Source organism: Salvelinus fontinalis, chromosome 33, assembly GCF_029448725.1.
Source record: "Salvelinus fontinalis isolate EN_2023a chromosome 33, ASM2944872v1, whole genome shotgun sequence".
Classification (NCBI taxonomy): domain Eukaryota; kingdom Metazoa; phylum Chordata; class Actinopteri; order Salmoniformes; family Salmonidae; genus Salvelinus; species Salvelinus fontinalis.
The window spans coordinates 49,538,285-49,551,215 of record NC_074697.1 but is presented as its reverse complement, the minus strand read 5'-3'; the positions used below and the strand labels follow the sequence as shown (position 1 = coordinate 49,551,215).

The window sequence follows — 12,931 nt, the reverse complement described above, 5'->3', positions numbered from 1 at the left end:
ATCGAATATACATTGTCTATGGGGTCATATTGCACTTCCTAAGGCTTCCACTAGATGGCAACAGTCTTTAGAACCTTGTTTGAGGCTTCTACTGTGAAGGAGGTGGGAATGAGGGCTCTTTGAGTCAGGGGTCTGGCAGAGTGCCATGAGCTGTCTCGCGCGCTCCCGTGAGTGTTAGCTGCGTTCCATTGCACTTCTACAGACAAAGGAATTCTCCGTTTGAAACATTATTGAAGATTTATGATAAAAACATCCTAAAGATTGATTCTATACTTCGTTTGACATGTTTCTACGAACTGTAATAGGACTTTGTCAGAACTTTTGCCTGGACTTGCCCGCGCCTCTTGAGTTTGGATTTGTGTACTAAACGCGCGAACAGAAAGGAGGTATTTGGACATAAATTATGGAACTTATCAAACAAAACAAACATTTATTGTTGAACTGGGATTCCTGGGAGTACATTCTGATGAAGATCATCAAAGGTAAGTGAATATTTATAATGCTATTTCTGACTTCTGTTGACTCCACAACATGGCGGTATCTGTATGGCTTGTTTTGGTGCCTGAGCGCTGTACTCAGATTATTGCATGGTGTGCTTATTCCATAAAGTTTTTTAAATCTGACACAGCGATTGCATTAAGAATCTAAAATTCCATGCATAACACTTGTATCTTTTAGCAATGTTTATTATGAGTATTTCTGTAAATTGATGGGGCTCGCTGCAAAATCACTGGATGTTTTGGAACTACTGAACATAACGCGCCAATGTAAACAGATTATAGATATAAATATGAACTTCATCAAACAAAACATACATGTATTGTGTAACATGAAGTCCTATGAGTGTCATCTGATGAAGATCAAAGGTTAGGGATTAATTTTCTCTATTTCTGCTTTTTGTGACTCCTCTCTTTGGCTGGAAAAATGGCTGTGTTTTTCTATGACTAGGTGCTGACCTAACAATCGTTTGGTGTGCTTTCGTTGTAAAGCCTTTTTGAAAATCAGACACTGTGGCTGGATTTACAACAAGTTTATCTTTAAAAATGGTGTAAAATACTTGTATGTTTGAGGAATTTTAATTATGGGATTTCTGTTGTTTTGAATTTGGCGCCCTGCAATTTCACTGGCTGTTGGCGAGGTGGGACGCTACCGTCCCGAATATCCCAGAGAGGTTAAGGCAACATTGAAGCCGACATCCTCTACCATTGACAATGGCTGCATATCAACTGCAATCGTTTCTGTAATCAGCACTGTGATTTTCTCACGCCGTCCCTAATCGCACTGCTGCAAGCAACAGGTTGGGTCTCACAGTGCCTCCCTTCAGCATTGCACCTGACACCTGTACTGCCACTATAGCTCAATTCCACCTCAAAGTTCGCATTACACAACTTCCTCATTTAACTTTTCAAAGTATTGCCATACAAGACTTTGTTGCAGTCGCTTCCCTGTCTCACTCGACGGCCATTTTCCCAACTGTGAATGACAATGACATGCAGAACGCTTTATAACTGCGGCAGTCTGGGATGGCTCAGTTGGTGCAGCATGGCACTTGCACTGCCAGGGATGGGGGTTTGATTACCACGGAGGACCAGTATGAAAAATGTATGAACTCACTACTGTAAGTCGCTCTTGATAAGAGCGTCTGCTAAATTACTAAAATGTTAATAATTTGAAAGATGCATATCTCCTCCTACTAACATTAAATTATTGTTGTGTTGGGTATGTTTAATTTCCCCCTTTCTGATGATCGGGACCTGTTAGTGGTAGTTTAGTGATAACCGCACTGTGATTTGAATTTTGCAAAACCTTTTTCTTTTTTTAGGTTAGGGATTTTTTCTGAATTGTATTTAATGTCACACCCCTACTTGATACAGTGCCATAACTTGGAACTGTTGTAGTATGAATGTGTGTACTAATCCAAAGCATGCCGATATCTGGAGAAAGTGAATAGAAAATATATTCGAATAGGGATCAGTCGATTGATTGTGTACTTATCAGGAGTCAACTGTTTTCCCCCATCCCAATACTCTGATGTAGATGGCACCTACTTGGCATTGCGTCGTCATCCTCACTATCGTCCACCACCTGTTTTGCGGGACTATCCTTCTCCTGGCCACTGCCTGCAGCTGCTTTCACTGACCGAGCCTCCACCTCATCCTCACTGTCAGAATGCATTACAGCCTTCCACTTCCCCTTCTTATCACCGCACTCCTCCTTTCCATCAGATTCGATCTGTGCTTTGTTTTCGGGCACCTCCGTCTCAGAATCACTGCGTGCATTCGAGTGTCTGCTCCGGGCTGGAGACGGGGGCTGATCCTCGTTCTCAGAGTCGCTCCCGGCTGCAGCCTGCTTGGTTTCTTTCTCCTCCATGTCAGAGGTGCAGCCTCTGTGTTTGACTGGGGGACCCTCAATGTCTGAGTTGCTGCCTCTGCGTTTGGGTGGGGAGGTGCACTCTATGTCTGAGTTGCTGCCTCTGCGTTTGGGTGGGGAGGTGCACTCTATGTCTGAGTTGCTGCCTCTGCGTTTGGGTGGGGAGGTGCACTCTATGTCTGAGTTGCTGCCTCTGCGTTTGGGTGGGGAGGTGCACTCTATGTCTGAGTTGCTGCCTCTGCGTTTGGGTGGGGAGGTGCACTCTATGTCTGAGTTGCTGCCTCTGCGTTTGGGTGGGGAGGTGCACTCTATGTCTGAGTTGCTGCCTCTGCGTTTGGGTGGGGAGGTGCACTCTATGTCTGAGTTGCTGCCTCTGCGTTTGGGTGGGGAGGTGCACTCTATGTCTGAGTTGCTGCCTCTGCGTTTGGGTGGGGAGGTGCACTCTATGTCTGAGTTGCTGCCTCTGCGTTTGGGTGGGGAGGTGCACTCTATGTCTGAGTTGCTGCCTCTGCGTTTGGGTGGGGAGGTGCACTCTATGTCTGAGTTGCTGCCTCTGCGTTTGGGTGGGGAGGTGCACTCTATGTCTGAGTTGCTGCCTCTGCGTTTGGGTGGGGGGGTGCACTCTATGTCTGAGGTGCCGCGTTTGACTGGTTCCTCCTCCTCAGAGTCACTGTCCTCCCTTTTGTGGCCCTCGTTGTCTGACCCACTGGCCAAACCGTTTGTCTCCATGGCCTGAGCTGCTCCCTCACCATGACTATTCTCATCCTGCATAACAAAAAAGTTAAGTCTAAGGTTAGGATAGATACAGGTTTCTACAGTGCCACCATTTTACTTGCATATGAGCCTAAATATTTTGCTGTGCGATCTGACATTTTAAATCAAGAGCACCAATGCGCCTAGAAAAATGAAGTATTCTAGCTTTATTGTGCTCCTAAATGTCTTTGTGTGCACCTACATTTTTCCTTGTAAGAAAAGGTCAGCATAGAGCCCCGGGATATTATACATATTTTTTTAAATGTTAATCTGTATGTGCAAGATGGTAGGGAAATCAAGAGGACTTGACCACCACAATAGACTGGTGTTGAACACGTCGTGCTTAGATGACAATCCCCTTACCTCTGAGTGGCACGACTCCTTCCTCTCCTCTTCCGCATCTGAACCGGGAGCATTTTCGTCCTGTACCGGGGTGCCACCACCATCTACAAGACCGGGACATAACCAACACATTTTTGGGGCATTCCAGAATGAATGTTTACAACTATTGGTATCATATACAATGGGCATGACGACAATGTAAACAATAATGTTGATGCAACAGTAGCTCAGATGGGGAGAGGTCTGTCCATACTAAAGCACTGCGCTGCCTTGTTAACAACAATAGCAACAAGGCAGGTCCTCCAGGCCCTAGTTTTGTTGCTCCTGGACTACTGCCCAGTTGTGTGGTCAAGTGCCACAAAGAGGAACTTGGGAAAATTACAACTGGCCCAGAACAGGGCAGCACGGCTGGCCCTTAAATGTACATGCAGAGTTAACATGAAGAATACGCATGTCAATCACTCATGGCTCAAAGAGACTGACTTCATCATTACATGCTTTTGTATAAAGAAGATAGCCCTACTTAGTAAAATACCATGTCCATATTATGGCAAGATCAGTTCAAATAAGCAAAGAGAAACAACAGTCCATCATTACTTTAAGACAAGAAGGTCAGTCAATCCGGGGAAATGTCAAGAACTTTGAACATTTCTTCAAATGCAGTCGTAAAAACCATTAGGCACTATGATGAAACTGGCTCTCATGAGGACCGCCACAGGAATGGAAGAGTCAGAGTTACCTCTGTTGCAGAAGATAAGTTTATTAGAGTTACCAGCCTCAGAAATTGCAGCCTAAATAAATGCTTCAGAGTTCAAGTAACAGACATCTCAACAGCAACTGTTCAGAGGAGACTGTGAAGCAGGCCTTCACGGTCAAATTGCTGCCAAGAACACACTACTAAAGGACACCAATAAGAAGAGACTTGTTTGGGCCAAGAAACACGAGCAAATTACATTAGACTGGTGGAAACTTATCACTTGGTCTGGAGTCCAAATGTGAGATTTTTGGTTCCAACCGCTGTGTTTTTGTGAGACGCGTTGATCTGCGCATCTGTATTTTTCCACCGTAAAATATAGAGGGGGAGGTGCTATGGTGTGAGGGTGCTTGCTGGTGACACTATGTGATTTATTTAGAATTCAAGGCACACTTAACCAGCATGGCTACCACAGCATTCTGCAGCGATATGCCATCCCATCTGGTTTGCACTTAGTGGGACTATCATTTGTTTTTCAACAGGAAAATGACCCAATACACCTCCAGGCTGTTTAAGGGCTATTTTACCAAGGAGTAATGGAGTGCTGCACCAGATGACCTGGCCTCCGCAATCGCCGAACCTCAACCCAATTGAGATGGTTAGGGATGAGTCGGACCGCAGAGAGAAGGAAAAGCAGCCAAAAAGTGCTCAGCTATTGTTGGATGTCCTTCAAAACTGGTGGAAAAGCATTCCAGGTGAAGCTGGTTGAGAGAATGCCAAGTGTGTGCAAAGCTGTCATCAAGGCAAAGGGTGGTTATTTGAAGAATCTAAAATATAAATATATATTTTTGGTGCTCCATGATTCCATGTGTGTTACTTAATAGTTATGATGTCTTCACTATTATTATACAATGTAGAAAATAGTAAAAAGTTAAGAAAAACCTTCCACAACACTACATTGCTGGACCCCAGCAAAAATGAAGCCACGCGTTATTGACATGTGTATTATTAATGTAAGGTCCAGCCGTGCTGCCCTGTTCTGGGCCAGTTGTAATTTTCCCAAGTTCTTCTTTGTGGCAACTGACCAGTAGTCCAGAAGCGACAAAACTAGGCCTGTAAGACCTGCCTTGCGGGGATCCATAATAAATACACGAAAGAACAGACTGGTACAGTAAACAACAAACCAACAGGACCTAGCTAGCAAGCTAGCCCCCGCAGACGCGGATTCAAAGCAGTTCTTACCAGAGTGGTTCCCGGAGAAGAATTCGTCCTCTTCGCCATCCATTTGTCTGAAAGACACTATGGACAATCAGCTCAGTACTTAGGCTCGCCGATTAATCAATGTTGTCTGTGTTTATTGCATCAATGAGAATATGTAAGTTCCGAAACAAGAAATCTGCACCGACAAATAATAGGCCAACCTGCTACCTAGTTAGCAACCACAACTTGAACGTCAAGATCTAGCTAATTAAATAATACCATCTGGTCAGAAAGCTATCCAGCAATAATGGTGTATCGTGCCGGTCAACAAATTAAAACAATAACTAATTGATCAACATTAGCAAGTACCTGAAGAAAAACAGTCCTGCGATGTTTCAAATGGCGTCAAAGGACTGGGGCCATCATATGCGCATGCGTTTAGTTTTGGTCGCGCTTCGATATACGCAGTTCATATGCGTCTTTACTTGTATTGAAATTCTTTGGGACTTCTGTTGTATATTTTTTATTTAAGCTTTATTTAACTAGGCAAGTCAGTTAAGAACAAATTCATTATTTACAATGACGGCCTACCAGAAGGCAAACGGCACCCTGGGATTAAAAAAATAAAATATAGGACAAAACACACATGACAAGAGACACCACAACACGACATAAAGAGAGACCTTAGACAGAGGCATAGTAGCTGTTTCAATATGCTCTGTGTTGGTTGTAGTCACGACAGACAAAGATATATAGTTAAGCAAACTTTACTATGCATGTTGTCTTTTTAAAATATTTGTTTTATTAACAACAAATCAATACAGAAAGTACATGAGGGAACACAAGTATATATAGAATATATACAATGGACAATCGAGCTAGGGGGTACAATATCACATTACAATTACACAAGGACCTTACATAAACTTACAATTCTAACAGCTTTTTTGTTAGTAGAGTATTTAACTGTCTTAAAGTACAGTTCAATTTCTTTTTGTAGGGTAAGAAAATGTGTTTTTATGTTTGTAAATGTACATTTGTGTATATGAAATTTGGCCAAAAGAATAATGAAATGAATTACATAAAAATGTTTCAGCTTATTCCTATCTTAGGTAAAGAATCCAAGCAGTACATCTCTCCACAATAGTGTAAGACCTTCATAAAAGTGTTCAATTATAAATCTACTGATGTCTTGCCACAGTTTTCTTACATGAATACAATGCCAAAAAAGCTGCAACACTGTTTCTCGGTGGTCATTACAAAAGGAGCAATTTCAGTTGATGTTTTCCTTAAACTTCTTCAGGATAATATTTATGAATCATTTTAAAGGAAACTTCCTTCATTTTGTTAACAAGTAGGTATGTGTGTGGCAACATCCAAACTTTTTTCCAACAGATATTATCAATTCATCCATTCCAATAAGGAATGGCATAAAGTATAATAGATACAACATCCTGCTGAAACAAGGTCCGTATCGCTCTGTTGTTGAATGGAACAAAAGAGAAACAAATCTTTCCTACTGATGAGGCAACAGGGTCAATAGAAGGTAGGCTCTGAGGGTCAGGTCTTGACACGTTCCTGAATAACAGAGCAACACCTGAGGGAATGGCATCTAAAACAATTGCAAAATCTATAGGTGTTACAGAGACCTTGTAAAGTGATAAGAATTCCTTTTAACTGAGTTAAAGAACCTCTGCATTTACCAGTTGGCTCACCAATAGGATATTATTTCGGAACCAATATACTAAAAACAAAGAAGTATTTTTATACAATAAATCTTGATTATTACATATATAATATCTGTGTGGAGAAAAATTGTGTTTATAAATTAAAGACCATGACAAGAAAACCTGCCGATGAAAAGCAGAAGTTTCACTGGAATGTTATTGATGTTATTGCGAGTGTAGCGAAATGCTTGTGCTTCTAGTTCTGACACTGCAGCAATATCTAACAAGTAATCTAACAATTCCGCAATAACTACCTAATGTGTGAATGCAATAACTACCTAATACACACAAATCTAAGTAAAGAAATGGAATAAGAATATATAAATATATTGACCAAGCGGCATAGGCAAGATGCAATAGATGGTATAAAATACAGTTTATACATATGGGATGAGTAATGCAAGATCTGTGAACATCATTATTAAAGTGACTAGTGATCCATTTGTTAGAGCGGCCAATGATTTCAAGTCTGTATGTAGGCAGCAGCCTCTGTGTTAGCGATGGCTGTTTAACAGTCTAATGGCCCTGAGGTATAAGCTATTTTACAGTCTCTCGGTCCCAGCTGTGATGCACCTGTACTGACCTCACCTTCTGGATGAGGTTGTAATCAGAGAGTACAGTGGGGCAAAAAAGATGAGAAAAGCCTGTAATTTTCATCACAGGTACACTTCAACTATGACAGACAAAATGAGGGAAAAAAATCCAGAAAATCACATTGTAGGATTTTTAATGAATTTATTTGCAAATTATGGTGGAAAATGAGTATTTGGTGACCTACAAACAAGCAAGATTTCTGGCTCTCACAGACCTGTAACTTCTTCTTTAAGAGGCTCCTCTGTCCTCCACTCGTTACCTGTATTAATGGCACCTGTTTGAACTTGTTATCAGTATAAAAGACACCTGTCCACAACCTCAAACAGTCACACTCCAAACTCCACTATGGCCAAGACCAAAGAGCTGTCAAAGGACACCAGAAACAAAATTGTAGACCTGCACCAGGCTGGGAAGACTGAATCTGCAATAGGTAAGCAGCTTGGTTTGAAGAAATCAACTGTGGGAGCAATTATTAGGAAATGGAAGACATACAAGACCACTGATAATCTCCCTCGATCTGGGGCTCCACGCAAGATCTCACCCCGTGGGGTCAAAATGATCACAAGAACGGTGAGCAAAAATCCCAGAACAACACGGGGGACCTAGTGAATGACCTGCAGAGAGCTGGGACCAAAGTAACAAAGCCTTTCATCAGTAACACGCCGCCAGGGACTCAAATCCTGCAGTGCCAGACGTGTCCCCCTGCTTAAGCCAGTACATGTCCAGGCCCGTCTGAAGTTTGCTAGAGAGCTTTTGTATGATCCAGAAGAAGATCAGGAGAATGTCATATGGTCAGATGAAACCAAAATATAACTTTTTGGTAAAATCTCAACTCGTCGTGTTTGGAGGACAAAGAATGCTGAGTTGCATCAAAAGAATACCATACCTACTGTGAAGCATGGGGGTGGAAACATCATGCTTTGGGGCTGTTTTTCTGCAAAGGGACCAGGACGACTGATCCGTGTAAAGGACAGAATGAATGGGGCCATGTATCGTGAGAGAAATAGCAGCCAGTTTGTACAAATGGTTCTCAATTCTATGTGAGTCATTTTGGAGCAGGGGTGTTTCTTGGAGAATTGCTATATCAACATGGTTTCTTGCTAGGATATCAATACAGCTGGAATGTTTAATAGGACAGTCTAGGCCTTTCAAATTCCAAGAGAGAATAGCTAGCGTTGCCATTGTTTAAAAAAAAAAAAGGATTATTAAGGATGTAATTGTTATCTTTAGTGTTAATAAGCCCATGGATGTGAACCAAAAAGCAGGACCCAAAGGGAAACCCACCCATTGGTCATTGCCTATCCAGAACCCCCATTGGTCGTTCCCCCACCCTGCAATGCTTATCAGCTTCCCCTACCCAAACAGTTCATAAAAAAAGATTGCTCATGAAGGAAGTTGAGTTGCCTACTTCCACACCAGTGTCAAGTCCTGTGACCTGCACATTGAATTTACAGGATTATTTTTGAGTAATTCGGTGTTCTTTTTTAGCAGGTTGATTTTCCCCTTCCAACTTATATTGCAATGTTTCCAGGTCATGGAGTCACATAGGCCACTGTCTCAAAACGTTCCACTTTAGTTGAGTAGGTATCCACTTTAGAAGTGAGCAGTGCAAGAGATTAATTTATCGGTTTTAATTGCAAGTCGAGGGCAGAGGTAATTTCCTCACGAACAATCTCTCAGAAAGGAGTGGCCAACTCTCTGTTATCGGGTGTTGATAGCTGCCATGTTCCCACAGGTGAACTGTGAATGGACAGATTATGCTACCTGCTGGAGTGAAATAGAGCTACTGTTGCTCCTTGTAATACAGTGAACGTCCCACACCTTAATGTGATGTTATATACACTACTGTTCAAAAGTAGAAATATCTTTGTTTTTGAAAGAAAAACATTTTTTTTTGTCCATTAAAATAACATAACATGTATCAGAAATACAGTGTAGATATTGTTAATGTTGTAAATGACTATTGTAGCTGGAAACTGCTGATTTTTTTATGGAATATCTACATAGGCGTACAGAGGCCCATTATCAGCAACCTGTGTTCCAATGGCATGTTGTGTTAGCTACTCCAAGTTGATCATTTTAAAAGGCTAATTGATCATTAGAAAACCCTTTTGCAATTATGTTAGCACAGCTGAAAATGTAAAACTGCTGTCCTAATTAAAGAAGCAATGAAATTGGCCTTCTTTAGACAAGTTGAGTATCTGGAGCATTAGCCTTTGTGGGTTCGATTACAGGCTCAAAATGGCTAGAAACAAAGAACTTTCTTCTGAAACTTGTCAGTCTATTTTTGTTCTGAGAAATGAAGGCTATTCCATGCGAGAAATTGCCAAGAAACTGAAGATCTCGTACAACGCTGTGTACTACTCCCTTCACAGAACAGTGCAAACTGGCTCTAACCAGAATAGAAAGAGGAGTGGGAGGCCCCGGTGCACAACTGAGCAAGAGGACAAGTACATTAGTTTGTCTAGTTTGAGAAACAGACGTCTCACAAGTCCTAAAATGGCAGCTTCATTAACCTGTCTGGCCGAGGCGTTCCGCTAGCGGAACTCCTCCCACATTCCACTGAAAAGGCAGAGCGCGAAATTCAAAAAATATTTTTTTGAAATATTTAACTTTCACACATTAACAAGTCCAATACAGCAAATGAAAGATACACATCTTGTGAATCCAGTCAACATGTCCGATTTTTTAAATGTTTTACAGCGAAAACAGCACGTATATTTATGTTAGCTCACCACCAAATACAAAGAAGGACAGACATTTTTCACAGCACAGGTAGCATGCACAAAGCCAACCTAACTAACCAAGAACCAACCAAACTAACCAAGAAACAACTTCATCAGATGACAGTCTTATAACATGTTACACAATAAATCTATGTTTTGTTCGAAAAATGTGCATATTTGAGGTATAAATCAGTTTTACATTGCAGCTACCATTACAGCTACCGTCAAAAATAGCACCAAAGCAGCCAGAGTAATTATAGAGACCAACGTGGAATACCTAAATACTCATCATAAAACATTTCTGAAAAATGCATCGTGAACAGCAAATGAAAGACAAGCATCTTGGGAATCCAGCCAATATTTCAGATTTTTTAAGTGTTTTACAGCAAAAACACAATATAGCATTATATTAGCTTACTACAATAGCCTACACACAGCCGCATTCATTCATCAAGGCACGTTAGCGATAGCAATAGGCACGTTAGCGTTAGCGAATAAACCAGCAAAAGATATCATTTTTCACTAACCTTCATAAACCTTCCTCAGATGACAGTCCTATAACATCAGGTTATACATACACTTATGTTTTGTTTGAAAATGTGCATATTTAGAGCTGAAATCAGTGGTTATCCATTATGCTAACGTAGCTTCCTTTTCCCAGAATGTGCGGATATTTCTATTAGACTCTCACCTATTCTGACCAAATAGCTATTCATAAACATTACAAAAAAATACATGTTGTATAGGAAATGATAGATCCATTAGTTCTTAATGCAATCGCAGTGTTAGAATTCTAAAAATATCTTCATTACGACATAAGGCTTATGTTATAGCGAGAGAGTGGCCAAAACCGGGGCGCAAAACTACTAGTATACAGTTCGACAGATATATGAAATAGCATCATAAAATGTTTCTTACTTTTGGTGATCTTCCATCAGAATGTTGGACAAGGGGTCCTTTGTCCAGAACAGTCGTTATTTGGATTTAGAATATCGTTTTTCCCTCTTGAATTAGCAAGCACACTGGCTAAGTGGCGCGAAGCTCTCCTTTCTGAAAAAAGGCACACAACGCAACACGCCTAACGTCCCGAATAAATTTCAAAAATCTAATAAAACTATATTGAAAAAACATACTTTACGATGATATTGTGACATGTATCAAATAAAATCAAAGCCGGAGATATTAGTCGCCTATAACGACGGCTTGTCAAAAGGCAATTCCAGGTCCATCTGCGCGCTCTCCAGAAAACAGGAAATGGATGACTCGTCGTGCCAAGAGGATATATTCCACGTCAGACCAAGATAAACACTTAATTTCTTCTCTCACATCCTCTTGACAGCTAGGGGAAGGTGTATGATGTGCATGTATACTCATATGTATCATGCCCATTTATAGGCAGGCCCTTGAACGGAGCATAATTTTCGGACTTTCCACATAGCGTTGTCCGGGTTAGGGAGGGTTTGGCCGGTAGGGACATCCTTGTCTCAGTATGTAAAAAAAAAAATGTAATAAAATGTATGCACTCTACTGTAAGTCGCTCTGGATAAGAGCGTCTGCTAAATGACTAAAATGTAAATGTAAAAATGTAATATTGAAACATGGTGGCAGCGGTACTCAAAAGAACCTGGATCTCATCAATGTAAATGAAGAATATATCTCAGACGGCAGTTTGGAAAAGTGCCACATTTACAAGCTAGTCATCGTGCCGAACGTCAACAGGCTATTGTGAGTGAGTCTATGCTAAAAGCTAACTGGCTATTGGATACAAGCAGATTCATGAGTAGTTAACATTCCATTCTACAAATAAATCGCCATGGAAAATGCACTGAAACCTCACGGAAAAATAGACTTTGATGATTGTAGTTGAGCACTGACCTTGAAAATATGGAAAGAAGAATTCAATTTGTATGTGGCTCTTACAATGGGAGAAAAACCTGATGACTACAAAGTGAAGATACTGTATTATCTCATTGGGGGAAAAGGCAGAGAGATTTATGAGACCCTCCGTGTGGGCAGTACAAAAGACAATATCTTTGTTGATGAAGTAATTGCAGTACAGGATGCATTTTGTGATCCCAAGAGAAATGAAACAATTAAGAGAATTATTTAACGCAGGGCCAAGTCAGGGCCAAGATGAGAGTTTAGACAAATATCTCACTGAATTGAGGACTCGTGGCTACCTGCAACTTTGGAGTAATCACAGACTCTCTTATCAAAGAGGAGCTCGGAGGTCTAGAGAAAAGAAGGAGGATAAAAGCAGTTGAAAAAAGCACAGATTGGACTAGCAGCCTGATCGTAGTGAAGAAACCGTCTGGAAAACTACGAGTGTGTAATTTTTCCAAAACCTCTCAACAAGGCGCTCAAGACGAGCCATTACCCACTTCCCACTATTGAAGACGTCCTGCCAGATCTGAACAGAGCATGCTTGTTCTCTGTTTATGATGTCAAAAACGGATTTTGGCATGTGGAACTAGAGGAGGAATCCAGCTATCTCACCACGTTCTCTACTCCCATGGGACGCTACA

At 41.2% G+C, this 12,931-nt stretch overlaps 1 protein-coding gene across 5 annotated transcripts in view; it reads right to left on the bottom strand.

Annotated features, from left to right (window-relative positions):
• Nucleotides 1-5,817, bottom strand: part of LOC129832474 (protein IWS1 homolog) — a 33,573-nt gene extending 27,756 nt beyond the window's left edge. Inside the window, exons 1-4 of one of the 5 annotated variants that reach the window (XM_055896571.1) lie at nt 5,729-5,817; nt 5,402-5,448; nt 3,487-3,569; nt 2,049-3,135 (exon numbers count right to left, since the gene is read on the bottom strand). In XM_055896571.1, the coding sequence (XP_055752546.1) occupies nt 2,049-3,135; nt 3,487-3,569; nt 5,402-5,444 (1,213 nt within the window). In that variant the 5' untranslated portion in view covers nt 5,445-5,448; nt 5,729-5,817. Of the gene's footprint in view, nt 1-2,048; nt 3,136-3,486; nt 3,570-5,401 lie in introns of all 5 variants that reach the window. The other 4 variants (XM_055896573.1, XM_055896572.1, XM_055896575.1 and 1 more) reach the window with 4 other exon arrangements.
• Nucleotides 5,818-12,931: the final 7,114 nt, after the last annotated feature.